Below are 16,412 nucleotides of genomic sequence, written 5' to 3' on the forward strand. Positions count from 1 at the left end.
ACATGAAACACTATGTCTAAGAGAAGTAAAATCTGCTTATTTATCTCATAAACTATCAACTTAAAAACATAACAGACATTAAATTTTAACTTTTAAGGATTTTGTTTCAAGTTTTCAACTATTGTATTTTCCATTGTATGTTGCTGAAATCAGTGGTCAACCTGTGTACCTAGGAAAATCAAATCTTGCTGAATGAGGCACTGGGAGTTTATGCTCTGAGTCACCCTTGACTTGCCCTTAAATGAGCGAAAGTAGATGCATCATCAGTTCTCTGCTGGGCAAGACAATTTAAAATTATATTTTAAAAAAATGCATTACCTTAAAATATATATACATCAACCTCTGTAATGTAAAGAAAATAAATTAGAATGGTATATTGATAGTTTTTCAGTAAAAAAAAAAATCTATCTTTAATAATGAAGTTCTTGTAGTCCAACAGAAACTCTAGCAGATAATTTGGGTCAGGGAGAGAAGAATTTGAAGAGCCCTAAAAGCAAGGACTGCCTGCCAGGAAACTCCAGGGATTTAAGGACTTATACTGACAAGATTCCACTGCTGATAAAAGGTGCAATAACACTTTCAGGAATAAATATCTGTTTGAAAAAAAATCTCACCATGTATACTCAGAAACTTTAGCTTATCTATCAATGTCTAAGTATATAAAGCCCCTGCTTGCCTGGGCATGGCACTACATTTGAACATCTACTACATGATGTGAAAAATAAACACTTGTTTTACTATACACCCCTATTAACTACAAAATCAAAAAGAATAATTGCTGTAGTAATTGGTTCTAAATATTCAAATTTTGTTCTTCCTTGGTCTAGGGTGCTGAAATATTGCTACTAAGCTGTTAAGATAAAATCAACTACTGCTTTAAATAATTCTTTGCTTATCATTCAATAACACACAGAACAAAAAGCTTCTACAAAGTACTGTCTAGACAGAAATACCCACATGCATTTCCCACCTGCCTCGGAAGTGAATTATGCAAGAGGCAATAAAGCAAGAGGCTTAAAAATTCAGAGATGGTAAAGACAGTCTCAAGGAAATAAACAATCTGTGGACTTCTACTCTTTCCATGGTACACTTGAATACATGTTCAGGGGGGAGTACAACAAGGAGGGAGTATAACAAGTTCACAGATGTCACCCCTGTGTGAGAGTATCACATTCATTTAGATCATCAACCAACCCGGAGTTTCCTCCTTTAACACAGTCAAGATCTTCCTTTTCAAAAGTTCACTTTCATATATCAGATAATAAGGTAACTACAGACCTTTGCACACACCTATTGTGCACAAGGACATATCATTTTCTAGATGGTTCTAATTTTAATTTGCCAATGTCTTAAACCAGTTCCAGCTCACGCAACTCCCCAGCTACCAGGTTGTAAGGCAGCGCAGAGGTCGACTGCACACCATCACTGTTCCACAAGGTCCTTGTACTGGGGCACAGAGAACTTTAAAACTCCTTTAGGCTTATTCTTGATATTGGAAAAGGCGAAGCCAAAAAAATGACAGATAAGGAGGACATCTTAAGGACTAGTCATAGTGTGGGAAACCACAGTATCTTTCCCATTCTCCAGGTATTAAGAACATGTTGGTTCCTTAAGAAAAATGACTAGAGGTGTCAGTGTGGTTCATGACCATCTGTCTTATCTACAGGTTTTCAAATAAACAGCAAACTTCCAGCAATTATTCAAAAATAATTAAACACTCAGGAAAAACAGCCTGAAATGTGATCTTGTGCATTTATGCATATTCTTTAAGAGCATAATAATTTCTTTTACCATCTGGCCTCTGGTTTTTTAATGCAAAATAAAGTGACTGTTCTTTTGTTTGTGAACCCAGAAAAAGTTATTCTTGTATTTGTATGTGGTAACCCAACTGTCAGCACCAGGAAAATTACTAAAACAACTTGCATTTGGATTTCAAACACAGGGTCACAAAGCATAAATCTTCAAGGTCCAAACTACTTCCACTTGCCCAACTTCCCTCTTCCAATCCAGACTATAAACTAACACCCTCAATTTAATCTTGAAAATATTCTTGTTATCATAGCAAGTTACAGCATTCCCCCAGTTGCTACAAAAGCACAAATAATCTTCCTCCTTTTTCATGGGGAAGTAACCAGGAGGTAAAGCCTAAAATCTTGAAAATCAAGACCCAAAAGGTCTAAGTTTCAAAAACTCTTAAGAAATATACAAAAAAATACTCGATACTTTTTCCATTTTGTTTCAGATATGATCAATATTAGATACCTCAAACAAACACAGATTCACTCATTAATAGGCCACTTTTTTTTGCCTTAATTTCTGAGAGCCCATTGGGCTAGGATTATTCATAGGAGTCTGCTGAGCCAGATTTAGCCCAACAGTTCTTAAAAATACTGAGCACAATGTAGTAATACCATGACTTCAAGTGCTGAGAAGGGGTATGAAGCTAATTTGAAACTGCTGTTTTAGACAAACGTTCATCTAAAAGGCTTAAAATAAGCATTTATACTTTCATGTGTTCTTAGCTTGAAACACAGATTTATGAATGTTTTTTTCAGGTTTTCAGATGTGCAGCTACATATCAGCCTAATTAAAATTCAGATGACTGCTTTGTAACTACTCTGCATGTACTAATGAAGTACATTTCACTCTAAACCCTTCAGAGAAAATATTTAAAACACTGAGCTCTAGGGGACTTCGTAGAACATGCCAACTGTGTAACCTTGTGATGTTCAGTTTCCCAGGGTAAGGCAGCCAGCCTGAAGCTGCTGAGGTTGTGCTTGTACTGAATAGCCAGCAGTTGTGACTTGCATCAGACATGAATGTACCCAAATAAGAACTCCTACCTTAAAATATCTTGGATTTCCTCTACATATCACTTACGTATCGTTCAAGGACTTTATTATTGTATTTTATTCCAGTTAGTGCATTTGGCAAAGGCAAATAATCTGTTTGCAGTCCTTAACACACAGTCCCAAGATTATTAAAGAGTCACAAGACTTCTATACGAAATGGGGAAAAAGACAAACCCAACCACCAAAACCCATCAACTGTGCATTTGGATAAGGGCACTGCTTTGAACAGACTGTTCAAAATGCAAATAGATAAACCCATCAAGCAATGATAACAACTTTCCTTTTTATTAGGAACTGTACTAAAAATGTTAGGACTCAGAAAATAAATCACAGCAAACTGGCAGGTTTTTAGAAGCCTCTAGAAACTCACCAAACCAATTACAGGACTGTACACCACATATCTGACTATTTAATCACAGTGTTTGTGTCATAGCCATATCTCAGACAAGAGTTTTCAGTGTACTTGCTTCTTTTTACATTTTAATCTTTATATAATAAGAGGCATAAACAGTTACTGGGATATATAGTTATAAAGGAAAACTGATTTAATGGGATTTTTCAGGTTTTCTTCACTTATTTTAGACTGTAAGTGAAATTCCTACATCTATTCTAAAAAAAAAAAAAAAAAAGCAAACACAAACCCAAAAAAAACCTACACTAACAAATGAGAAAAAACACCCGAAACAGCCACATCATATGTGGTTTTTTGAACATTTAGGGTTTGTTTGTTTTTAACACACATTTAGATAATGAAGAAAGTTGCAAACTACACATTTTACTGGAGAAATTACAACTCACATTTTGTTAATTAAATTTCATAAATTATCTCACTTTGGGTCAAGTTTCTTGAATGGAAACCAATGTCACTAACAGTGTGAAACATCACTAATATTAAAAAGAAAATGAGCATTTTGAAATTTGTCTTGGATTGTTTAGTTGATAGCAGACATGATGCATGCATAGATATCATATGTATTACTCTCTCATTCAATGCCATCACTTGGAGTATTATCATCAACTAAACTGACCTACAAAATTACTTTGATCCTATCTTCCAGCTTTTGTCACTGCATGTTCAGGTTACATGTCACGCACTCTACCAGCATATTTAAGAATTCAGAACTCTTCTTTGGAGGTTTTTTCCCCAGGTGCTTTATCTATGACAGTCTTATGTATCTCTAAAATACATTTTGACAAGAAAATCCCAAGTACACAATACATTTAAAGTCTTATAATAAAACTCCACAGGTTCTAAATAACCAGTATTAAGCATTCAGGGCCCAAAAACAGAGAACTGGCCTATAACCATGTCTTACTTTTAAAAATACTAAGTGAGCATAATCCAAAAATAAACACTTTCCCATTCATGAATGTACAGTTTGAAGATGGGAAGAGCTATCAATTCCTATTTGGTAGCAAATAATGCCATATTAAGCTAAAACTCAATGTATATCTCTGGCAAAGCTAGATTTGATAAAAAATATTTCTTTAAGATCAGAAATAATCCATTCCTGTGTGAATTTAAAATTTCAAATATCTGCTTCAACGGGAGATATGATGAAAAATGAAAATAGCTAGGTTTCATAGATTGGATCTATTATTAATACACTATTTAGTCTGTGGTGACCTGCTTGGTATCACACATTTTGTTTCCTTTTTAAGAACTACCTGAGTTACAGGTGACAGTATGAATATGCTAAACTGTATTGTTATGCCTAGTAACAATACCCACAATTTTCAGCTGATACAAAGCCATATTTCTGTTGCTGCTTTACAGCCATGGAGATCTGACACAGTGTTTTCCATAGTCCAAATGTTTCACATTCATTTAAAATTACTCACTTTCCACCTCAAGAAATATTTATGTTGGTCTCTGGGACTAAGTGCAAGGATCACAATCAGGTCTGATGGATATAACTACCAATCTGCATTTAGGCTCAAAATTTATATAATATTTACAAGAAGTAAAAACTGAATTGGATATGCATAAATCATAAAGATACTATTCAAAATTCTGTAAACCATATGTTGCATAGAACTACATACACTGTTGTGAAACACACTGTTCTTATTTACATTACTCCTTCAGAGCATTTTAATGGGAAAGAATGACTCACTGAACAAAATACTATCTGATCTACATCTATGAAGATTTCACCTACCTGTGTTTAAATTATGTATGTCAAGTACGCCAAGTAATGTGTAAGTATGCATGAATTCTCTTCATTTAAATTATTAAAATCAAAAGTTTTAGTCAAAGTCTGCTAAATGGAGTCCTCTGAACATAAGATTACATAAGATTAAGTTCCATCTTTACCATTACATGGGAATATTCATTTTGGCAACATGACACAAAAACAATTCAAATGGGCTTGGAGGTGCAGCTACAAAGCCCTGACAAAATTTTTGACTTTTGTTTAGATGGCACACGTACAGAAATGAACCACAGCAATTATTAAAAAAAAAATCAAACTAACCACCTTACTAAACTGCAGATTCACAGACTGATCCAATGTAAACACAAGGAAACAACACTGAACTGATTTGTCAGAGTGAATCAATTTTTTAAAAATTCACTATTTCATTATGTAAGTAACTGCTCAAAAAGCATGCACTTGCATCCAGATGTTAATGGACACCACGTGCTTTTTTATCTATTTGGATTTACACAATCAAAAACTGTGCACAATGCAGATACTGTTTCTCAGTTGTCAGAAAGAGTTTCAGACTCAGTCTCTCCGAGACAGATTATTTGCCTTGTCCACTGAGAATATGTTTGCTGTAAAAGACAAAAAAAGAAGGCAACCCCTGCCTTCAGATCTTACACTCCAGAAGACGAACAGAGAAAAGAGTTTTTCTCCCAGAGGCAATCAAGGTACAGGAGTTCAGGCCAATGTCCCCCCCTTCAGGATGACACCCTTTTCCAGACACATCCATACATAATTTGACTGCTGGCATGGAAACAGCTTGCATAAATACTACAGAATCATACTTTCATGTAGCCTTGTCTGTGCCAGGTATGACCTTCTCCAGTCCCTCCCCCCATTCTCCTCTTCCCTTTAAGCATAGCCACCTGTCTAGCTCCTGCCAATTCATCTGACCAAAAAAGGGCAAAGATAAAAATCTAAGAATTTGTATTTGTCAGCACAAGGAACAGTATGTCAGTCTTGCCATCAGGCTTTATTTTCTAGCCCCTTACACAGCAGTAGCATCTAGGGACCAACAAAGCACAGAGCATCACTGACATCCTCAGGATAATGGAGTCAGCAATCCTGGCTGACTGGCCTACACCTGTCCAGCACCAAACCTGAACAACATTTCTCCTCTGACACAGAAGTGACTCTTCAAAAGCAAAATGGAAAATAAGTTATCAAGGTCTTACTTCCATGTGAAATACCTCTTTATTTAACAAATAACATTATTATCAGTTTCTGGACTCTACTCTGAGCACTGTAACTTTTTCTAGGTAAAAAGATCAAACCATAGGATCACACACTGCACTGCCTTCTTCAAGAAGGTGAAGGAAAAAAAAAAACCAAAAACCAACTTGGGAGGCCTTTTCAGACCTTCAAAAACCCTCACTATGTTATCCTCCCCTCTCTCAAGTCCAAATTACAGAGACTTCAAGAGGGGAAAAGAACCCCAGGCATAGTTTTTATTAGTCCTTTTTAATGATGTAAAGTAGGTCCATACCTTGGGGCATAATGAAATTAATATGAGTTTACCACCATAAAAACAGGAAAAAACCCAAACCCTTATGCCATTCAGAAAAGCGTAACTCAGCTTTCAGTGTTCTGCTGTGCAGTGGTTTACAAGGGATCAACACCACATTTGTGACTGACCAAGACCTGAGTATTTTTCATTCTGCACTATGGACAGGAACGGTTTTCAGAAGCTGTTAAAACACAGCTCTAGCTTGCTTGCTTTTCAGCAATCCATGCATTATTTAAGTCTAAATAAGTATTACTTCACTAGCAGACAACATAATCTTTTAATGAATGGACTTCCTCATATTTCCAATCTGTTTATAAATAAAAAGCAACAACTAATATTCAAATGTAAAGAAATGGCTCTCACTAATCTTGAGATAAGTTAACTAATCCTAATTTTTTTTTGATAAGAGGGATGGTCTTCCAGACAAGGAAGGAATTTGAAAGCACAGCAAGCAATGATGAAACAAAATTACCCATAGACGATTGTCAAAAAGGAGGTTTACAGATCTGAGGGTTTTGGCTGGGGTGGAGTCAATTTTCTTCCCAGTGATGAGTATGGGGCTGTGTTTTGGATTTGTGCTGAACACAGGGTTGATAATACAGAGCTTTGTTATTGCAGAGCAGGGCTTGCACAGAGCCGAGGCCTTTTCTGCTTTTGGTATGGCCACGCTGGCAAGGGAGTTGGGGGTGCATGGGAGGCTGGGAGGAGACACAGCCAGGCCAGGTGACCCAAACTGGCCAAAGGGATATTCCAGACCATATGACATCATGCTCAGTATATAAAGTGGGAGGAAGAAGGAAGAAGGGGAGGCACATTTGGAGTGATGGTGTTTGTCCTCCCAAGTAACCATTACATGTGATGGGGCCCTGTTCTCCTGGAAGTGGCTGAACACCTGCCTGCTTATGGGAAGCAGTGAATTAATTCCTTTTTTTGTTTTGCTTGTGTGCACAAGTTTTGCTTTTCCTTTTAAACCATCTTTATCTTAACCCACAAGTTTTTTCACTTTTACCCTTCTAATTGTCTCCTTGATCCCACTGGTGGAGGAGTGAGTGAGCAGCTGTGTGGGGCTTGGCTGCTGGCTGGGGTTAAACCATGACAATGGGGCTTTTGCCTTTCTTTTCTGGTATCCATCCCTTATTTTCTTCTTCTTACTTATGAAATAAATATTCATGCTATAGATTTGACAAAACTTGCTGAAAAAATAATTGCATGAGATAAAGAAACTAAATATTTTAAATATAGTCACCAGTCGTCTTTGGGTTTTGTTATTCTTGCTGCTGCAACTTTTTCAATGTTAAAAATGTTTGATGATTTATAAATGTCATATTGTTATACACTTGAAACTTGCAACCTATTCCTAGAACAAGATCTGTTTTGAGACAGATCTGCTTTGAAATTGGTAGAAATTGAAATATAAATATTTTTCACTTGAGCTGCTACACCTCTATAGATGAGGTAGTCATGCATTTATCTTGGGCAAGCCTGTATGTTTTATATTCAGGACTGTCTCCTATTAATAAAATTACACATAATTTAGACCTCATTTCTTGCTTATCTGTTATTTTGCTCTTCAATATATGGGGTCAATTTGAGCAATTTGCAGCCTTGAACTAAGTCAAGACCTTTTCTGCTCCTCAACCCACTCCACCAGGGAGCAGGCTGGAGGTGCACAAGGAGTTGTGAGGGGTCACAGCCAGGACAGCTGACTCCAACAGATCCAAGAGATATTCCAGACCCTATGACCTCATGCTCAGCATATTGAGCGGGCGGGATGAAAAAGGATGCAGGGAGCTTTCAGAATGACCACATTTGTCTTCGCAAACCACCATGATGCATGATGAAGCCTTACTTTCCTCAGGATGAACACTTGCCTGCTCATGGGAAGAGGTGAATGAACTCCTTGTCTTACTTTGCCTATACATGCATCTTTTGCCTTAGCTCCCAGTGTTATTGCTGCACAGAGAAAAATATTAATAGCCAGAAGTTACCAAATTATTCTATCAAGATATATCTTCAATTTGACTGTTATTGTAGTAGTGTGAATTATTTAGTGATCCTGGGGCAGGAAAGTGCACACGAAGAACTTGTGCTAATAAAACGTCAGCTACACCCCATCCTGAAAAATATTGGAGAAAAGCACAGGACAGTAACAAGCATTCTCAAGAATGCAAGTCCAGGATGATAGCTGAAGTCTATTACTTGTGTTTGGCCTACTACTGGTGCTTGGATTTGCATCTCATCCTTGGTCCCTGCCTGTAAATCAAATGCCACACTACTGTTTGCGTTACAGGGCATCACAATCCCACTCTAACTGGAAAACAGACTCTAAGACTTGCACAGAATTTTTTTAACAGGCTCAAGAACTCTGTTGGAACTATTTTCAAATTATCACATACCTCTTTGAGTATTTCCTGTGTTCCTCCTTATATAATTCAATAGTAACATTCTATGGACGCAAACATGAGGAAGGAAAACATATTTATTTGCTCTTATTTACAGTCAACTTTGCTTTAAGGATTTAATTTTATGGCTCCCTCAGTATTTATATCTACAAATGACTTCAGATGAGCTTATCCTAGCAACTGTCAGCCCTTAAAAATTAAATCACAGATGAGCAGCAGGGTTTGCTTTTTTTACCCCCAAGATCATGAAGAATGATCAGAATATAGATTGTTTCATAAAACAAGGAGAAAAAGCAGCATCAGCAAACAAGCATAGAAAACTGATATGAAATCTACACTGCATTCCTTAAAGACAAGGATATTCAGGAGTTTTAGATGGGGACAGAGAGACTGTAGATTTAATATCCAAACTTGCTGAATGATAACAAATTCATTAAATAGATCTTTCAGGCCTCACAGGCAACTAGCACTGCAACCACTTCTATCCTAGCACATTTTTATTGTTAAAAAGATTTATTTAAAACAGAGCAGCATGAATTACTTCATCAAGATCACTGCTATTATAATGAATCATTAATATCCTAGTGAAAAATTTATTATTATGAATAATACATTCAAAATGATGAGACAGAAAATGAAGCATTACTCTGTGAAGTATCAGAGAAAATCAAAGTGATGTTATGAAAGCTGGCAAGATAACCATCATTTTTTGTTCTAAATCTTTCTAGATGTCTTTCCAGATGCTTTACCTTTATTATATTTTCTTATCAAATATTTATATTTTAACTGAAGGAAAAACAAATATGTTAAGCAATTTTCCTCCCTTTCTATGAATAAAATGTCCAAGTATATCCATTACTTTGCCCACAAAACAAGTTCTACCCTCGGGGGGCCCATTTTTGTCTTCAAAACATTTATTTGAGCATATGTGATTGTGAAACAAAATCTCTTCTTTGCAATAAACAGCAAAGTTATTTTTTCAAACTACTCTATCTACTGCATATATAGCAGAGTTAGAGGAGGCTTAGATAAAATGTGTTAGATGAGGTAATTTTGATACTTGCACTATGCTCAGATAGGGAATCAGGTCTCAGAGTAATAATCATTTCAATATAAATGCCACAGAATAAAAACTTACCGCAAATAGAATAATTGCTCTCTTTTCCGTGGAGTTAGGATCAGAGCAATCAACTTGTCTTTGAGTTGCAGTGCACAAAAGTTGCACTGTGGCTTACTACAACTGAGGTCAGACAAGCCAAATAACAAGCATATTATTTGGGATGGACTTCTGCAGCTAACTAGTTTTAAAGTGAACCCAAAACAGAAAACACCACATTAGAGTCCAGCCAAAGGACAAGGTTAGAATTAAACTTTGAATGGGGATTAAATATTCGTTGTATTATTGATAGATTTGATTTGTCCATTCTCCTTGACAGGTTTGTGTATATTACATCAAAGCAAGCAATGCTACAACTATCCTTGCCTTGTGGCACGAAATGACAAAAGACTCAGTGGTACCTTAGAATTTGATGTGGACTCCAAAAAGCAAAGCCTGTTGCCAAATCCTTCTGCAGCAAGACACAGTTTCTGTTGCTCCTTGTGAACGGTTGCTGTGCACTGCAGAACCACTTCATCATCCTACCAAAAAAAAAAAAAAAAAAAAGCAAAAAGAGAACTAGGGTTATGCTTCTGACCCAACAAGACCTGTGGAAGCTTTTAGAAAATCATTGTTAAATGCACAAACTGTTGTCCCTGAACACAAGTGGAATCAAAGCTCAGCATATTTTTTATTGAGTTGTAAATGTGGGCAAATCAATTAAAATAATTTAAAAACTGCATATGTGTTTTTCCTGTTTGCCTGTCCTTGTAATAAAGAGGGCAAGTTTTATTTTAACTACACCCAAAGTACACAGGAATTAGTATTTCTTTCATAGGTCAGTCATACAATGCAAAGGAGTAGAAAAGCTTAAAAATCAATTAATTGATGGGTACCATATACATTTGAATTAACTTGCTTGTGTATATATTGCACATATTCTAGTTAGTGCAACTTGCTTAGAAGGTTGTAAAGAACTAAGTAAGCAAACAAAACAAATTTTCCTATCTTCAGAGTCATTTTGTATACATAGTTCATAACTTAAGTTTTTTGCAGTAAGTTGAAAAGTAATCTTTGTATAATCTTGTGTAAATAAAGGATTTTTCTTCCAAAAAGCTAGCGTCTACTCACTGCTGCTCCTTGTAAAGCTGTGGAGAGAAACACCCACAGTTTCCTAACAGAAGGAGGTGTGGTGACTTGCTGTGACTTTTGTGACTGGTCAAGATGTTGTGATAGAAGGTAATAGAAGTATGATTGCTAAGCAGAGTGCTGAAGCTTATCAGAGAAAGTACTACCACCATATCTTATACAGAGTTAAATAGACTTTTATGAGCTTTCCAATTAAGTGCTCTGTGCTTATCCTAATGTGCAGGTATATAAAGAGATACAGGAAATACTCAGAATTAAAAGGGAAAATGAGTTATTGGGACAGCTGTCCCACAGCTCTGCCCAGAATAGTGGAGAAAGGACGGTCCAGGAGGAACCAACGATATCTTGCACACAGCAAAGCAAACTGTGTGTTCCTTAGTCTGTAATGTGTAATAACTAAAATTTTACAGGACTAATTCCCTGTAGGAATAGTCAAAGATCTTATCAACAAGGCTCAAAAAAGAGAGGCAGACCCTTATTTAAATCCCAGTTCTTCTAAGTAACACAACCATCAGCTGGAGAATCTCTGCAGAAATTTGGTTCAAGTAAAAGAATATTTTGTTGCAATGAGTCTATTTTCTAGCTAAGATTGTTTAAGAAGAGAAAAAATAGCATCTCCCTGTGCATTCTGCCAATTCACTTATGAGTTTCCAATAATAAATTTCAAATGAATGATTATGAAGAGGCCATATTTAACACCATAAATAAAATTCAATAACTACAACAATAAAACTATAGGACAAAGCATGCAACTGGAAGCAGAACAGGCTGAGACTAAAAAAATGCATGCATTAAAGCAGCAGTATTTACCAAAAAAGAGTTGTTCTTATAGGCAGCTTGCTACGTAGGGACATTCAGAAAATCTCAAATTAAATAAACACCTGAATTTAAATTGAACTGAATCATTTGAAGCCACCTGTAAACATCTATCCTGAATTAAGCTAGTCATTAATTTGGTTCCATTTACTTCACTCAAATAATTAAACTAGACTAAATTAAAGTGTATCTCAATCTGAAAAGTACAGGAGCTTATATAGAGTTTAACTGGACACTCGAAAAAATTAATTCCTGCTACCCTTTTTTAATTGTCCTCATCTAGCAAAGGTAAGCGTGGGTAAACCAATTCTCCTTGTATACCCGCAACAGTGCCCATGCTGTAGAAGTGAAAAGTAACTGCTTCCAGTCAGGGGTTAAATTCAGGAAACGCAATACATGCATATGTTACCGGTGAAGTTCACAATGTAAAATCGAAGCTAACAAAGAAAAATCCCTGAAGGCCAATATCAAGGACCTAAAAGACCACACATACAGATCTAACAGCTTTTCTGTGTACTCTTTGTAAAAGTAACATCATATATTAAAACCCAGAGCACTTGGGAGGGAGAGAAAGTGGTTGGTTGTGTTTATTTTTTAAAGCACTAAATTACAATTTCCTAATATTAATTACAGTTGATTCAAATAAAAGTTTCTTTTCAGGTTAAAAATAGTGGTGTTAGATTGAAGCTATATAAATACATTCTCCCTCCTTTCTCTTCCTAGCCCTTCCTCCTGAAGTAATCGCACCACCAGAATGGAAATTTCAGTAAGCCTGCCACCATTGTGCTAGAGTTGTCTCCAAAGAGGGTTGCTAGAGAATATTCTAACATTGTACCTCCACAGCCAGAAGCAGACAACATAGTAAAGCTACTTTCTCCTGAAATGAACCACCAATTTTGTTTTATACTGCCCTATTTTCAACTATTGTATGCTAGGTTTTTAGAGAACATTTGGAAAGTGTTCTAAATAGCCCATCTACAAAAACTATTCTATGCTGACAGCAGCAAAAATGTAAGTTGGTTTGGGGCAACTCCCTGATGTACTTAATATTAGTTAATGATCTAATGTATCACCCTTCTCTGCAAACCAATTAAGCTCAATTACCAAGCACACATGTATAATGCAGATGCTGACTGATGGAGGAATAAGAACAGGAATATAGCTGCTAAATTTCCTGACACACAAACTCAATTATTTTTGCAAACATTCTCCCCTTCTTTCTCTGTGCGGTGTACAGCATACATGAAGTATTTTGTTAACATAATTGGCAAATAAAAAAATACATTTTATTAATAAATGCTTACACCTTCATGAAAATTGATCACCCTCCCATGACGTTTTCCAAAGTTTGTTTCTGGGTTGACAGGACATGTTCATTAAAACAAACCAAATTTCAACTCTGTTATATTTTCTTTGTTTTCTGTGGAGATGGTCACAATAAATGTTCTCTTAATTCATGCCACAGAATCACAGTGTTGTGGAACTTTTTGTTCTAGGTAGGTGGTGTTGAAACAATTGGCACAAAAGGTTAAGAAAGATGTGATGCCATTGTCAGATTGAGTGAAAGGTAATTATGGATAATGACGCGTCACACGCACACAGAGTTCTAAGTTATTTTGCATTTCTGTACACATCATTAGAGAATTATCTAATATAGGCTTCACCCTAGATTCGGTCTTCCAAAATTTACTGACTATGTGTTCAGATGAGTCCTATAGATATTCAACTTGATAGCGTGGCAGAATTATATTAAGATACATTATTCCATTAAATTTCTTTAAAGCAGACTGGTATGTGGGTAAGCATCTCGGCAGTGTTTTTCTAAACTTGTTTTCAAATCAGCAAATGATAAGCAGTTCCAATATCAAGAGGGCTAAAAATGCAAAATTTCCTTATCTGAAGTCACATTACCAAAGGACCTTCACTGAAGGTCGCTTTGCTCTTGTATGAAGAACACTGCAATATGCATCATACTAAATGTCTATTAAAGAAAAATATCTTCCAGGTATTCTTACATCTTGAATTATGAGTTGTCTCAAACTGCTTCATTCCTTCCTATTATCTTCTGATATTAGATCATCATAATTTTTCCTGTCAGATTAGAACTGATCAAAGTAATTTATAGTTCAAAGGGCTGTAATTGTAGCCTTCAAAAGTTAAGCAAATACATCAACTCTCCTCATACATGACTGAAAATTCAGGGGGGTAGAGGCAATAAAAAGTTCCTGACAAGAATATTAGTGCCTTTTAAACATATCTCCAAATGTTAAGTTATTTAATATCACAGTAAAATAAACACACATAAAAATTTGACAGTTCAAGAAACCAAGCTCAGGTGTTTAATGCTAAAATGTAATCACTTGTATAAACTTTTTATCCACATAGAATATAACGTCTTGGACAAACAGTGTTTTAAGACATGTCTGTGCATGTCTGTGCATAGCTGCATTGACAAGATGATGTGCGTAGACAAAGGAAGAAAACCTAGTTTTTTACAACACAGTTGTAAAAGATCTATTACAGCCTGTAATAGTGTCTCAATCATTTTCAATTAAACAAGTTTAGTATATACTTGATCTCATTAAAATGTGAATAAAAACCAGTATCTCTATTCTGCAGTAACTAACAACAGTATTTGATTTAAAGTTCATATTCAAAGCAACTACAACAGATAAAGATTATACAAAATTTCTTATAGTCTTGGAAGAAAAGACAGTAGCACAAACCCAAAATCCTTGCAGTAATTTCCACTGCCAGATACATCTGCTACTCTTGTTTTGCTGATTAATCATCACTTTGGTAAACATCTGCCTGTTTCTTCCGTGGAAGTTGGAAAATTTTACTATTTCCATCCCAATTCCCTATCACCATAGCAGCTTTCACTAGTAAGTCCAAAGACACTGCTTCATCTTCTATTTTTCCAGAGTGTGGATACACAGAGAGAGGTATCTAGAGAGCAAGGGAAAGGAGGTGCTAATAACCACACAAATTCTGTGCACACAGTGGTGCTGCAGCCTATTATCAAATGTACAAGGAAATGTCAGTCACCTTAACAACAGCGGAGCACAGTCTCAGGTGTATCATGTTTACTGCAACTAAGTGTGAATCTAACTTGGGAAGCTGTCCATTTAGTTTAGATATTTTAATGGATGATCCTTCTTTCCATTCTCCTTCATCTTTCAGTTCACAACCTGAGCTCCTTCGCAACACTAAGGAATTTGGAAGTACAGTAATCTCCATCCAAAAAATGTGGATGTAAGGAGCAAAGATGATACTACCTAGCTACAATAACAGAGCACGCCTACAGGATGACAGAAATGGTGCTCACATTGCTCAGCTGACTGATAACCTGAGTCAAAAAGCTATTCTCCTCCCCAGGTTTGAGGACTGAAGCACCATCTCTATGAAAACAGGATTTGAAAGTTGGGGCTGTTCAGCCTGGAGAGGATAAGATTGTGTGGAGACCTCACAGCAACATTCCAGTATCTGAAGGAAGCCAGGGAAGCCAAAGAGGGACTCTGTCAGGAACTGATGGTTCAGTAGTGATGGGGCAGAGAGTAAAGGGTACAAACTAAAAGAGGAGAAATTTAGGTTAGACTTTAGGGTACCAAATATTTTACTGTCAGGGTGATGAGACATTGGAACAGGCCCCAACCCTGGCAGTGTTTAAAGCCAGGTTGGATAAGGCGTTGAGCATCCTTGTCTGGTGGAAAGTGTCCCTGCCCAGGGTGAGGGGGTTGGAACTCTTTCTGAGGTCCCTTCCAACCCCCTAGCATTCAATGATGCTATGGAATGAACTTGCAGAAGGCACCGCACAGCTAAAGCTTCCACAACCAGCCATATACAGTCCTTTAAGATGATAAGCAAAAACCATCTGGGAGTAACCCATTAATCCTGATAAATCCTTGTGTTTCAGCCAGTATACCAGTTCACAGTTTTAAAGGTACTGTATCTCCCAGCATGAAGATATTCTGTTTTGTGTCATGTCAGATATCTGCTCTGACTCAAACAGCACGAGCTTTTGATAAGCACACTACTCTATAAATTCTGATTTTTCAAGAAGCATTCTGAAAACATCTACCTGAATTTATCTATGTCACGAAGCCCTACTTATTTTTTAAACATCCAGTTTTGAAAAGCAAGGACAGTTATTGATTAAAAACTGGAACACAGCAAATTTTTAATAAAATCTATTCATTAAGAGCTACGTAATACTTGTCCTGAAAGCTTTATAATCATGGAAACTAAATAAATAACTGAATGATTTAGCAGAGGATCCAGTGACTAAACAAAACCAATGCTCACCTTTAAGAGCACTGTAGCATTTTTTTTACAGCTAAAAATTACTCCTAAAATCAAAATATTGCCAGTAATAGCCATAAA

At 36.3% G+C, this 16,412-nt stretch overlaps 1 protein-coding gene across 2 annotated transcripts in view; it reads right to left on the reverse strand.

Annotated features, from left to right (window-relative positions):
- The window catches only part of RYR2 (ryanodine receptor 2), a 391,308-nt gene that overhangs the window by 280,474 nt on the left and 94,422 nt on the right, over positions 1–16,412 (reverse strand). For both annotated transcript variants that reach the window (XM_032102227.1, XM_032102226.1), the window contains one exon: positions 10,487–10,606. In XM_032102227.1, the coding sequence (XP_031958118.1) occupies positions 10,487–10,606 (120 nt within the window). The remainder of the gene's footprint in view (positions 1–10,486; positions 10,607–16,412) is intronic.

Source organism: Corvus moneduloides, chromosome 3, assembly GCF_009650955.1.
Source record: "Corvus moneduloides isolate bCorMon1 chromosome 3, bCorMon1.pri, whole genome shotgun sequence".
In the NCBI taxonomy this organism is placed as follows: Eukaryota; Metazoa; Chordata; class Aves; order Passeriformes; family Corvidae; genus Corvus; species Corvus moneduloides.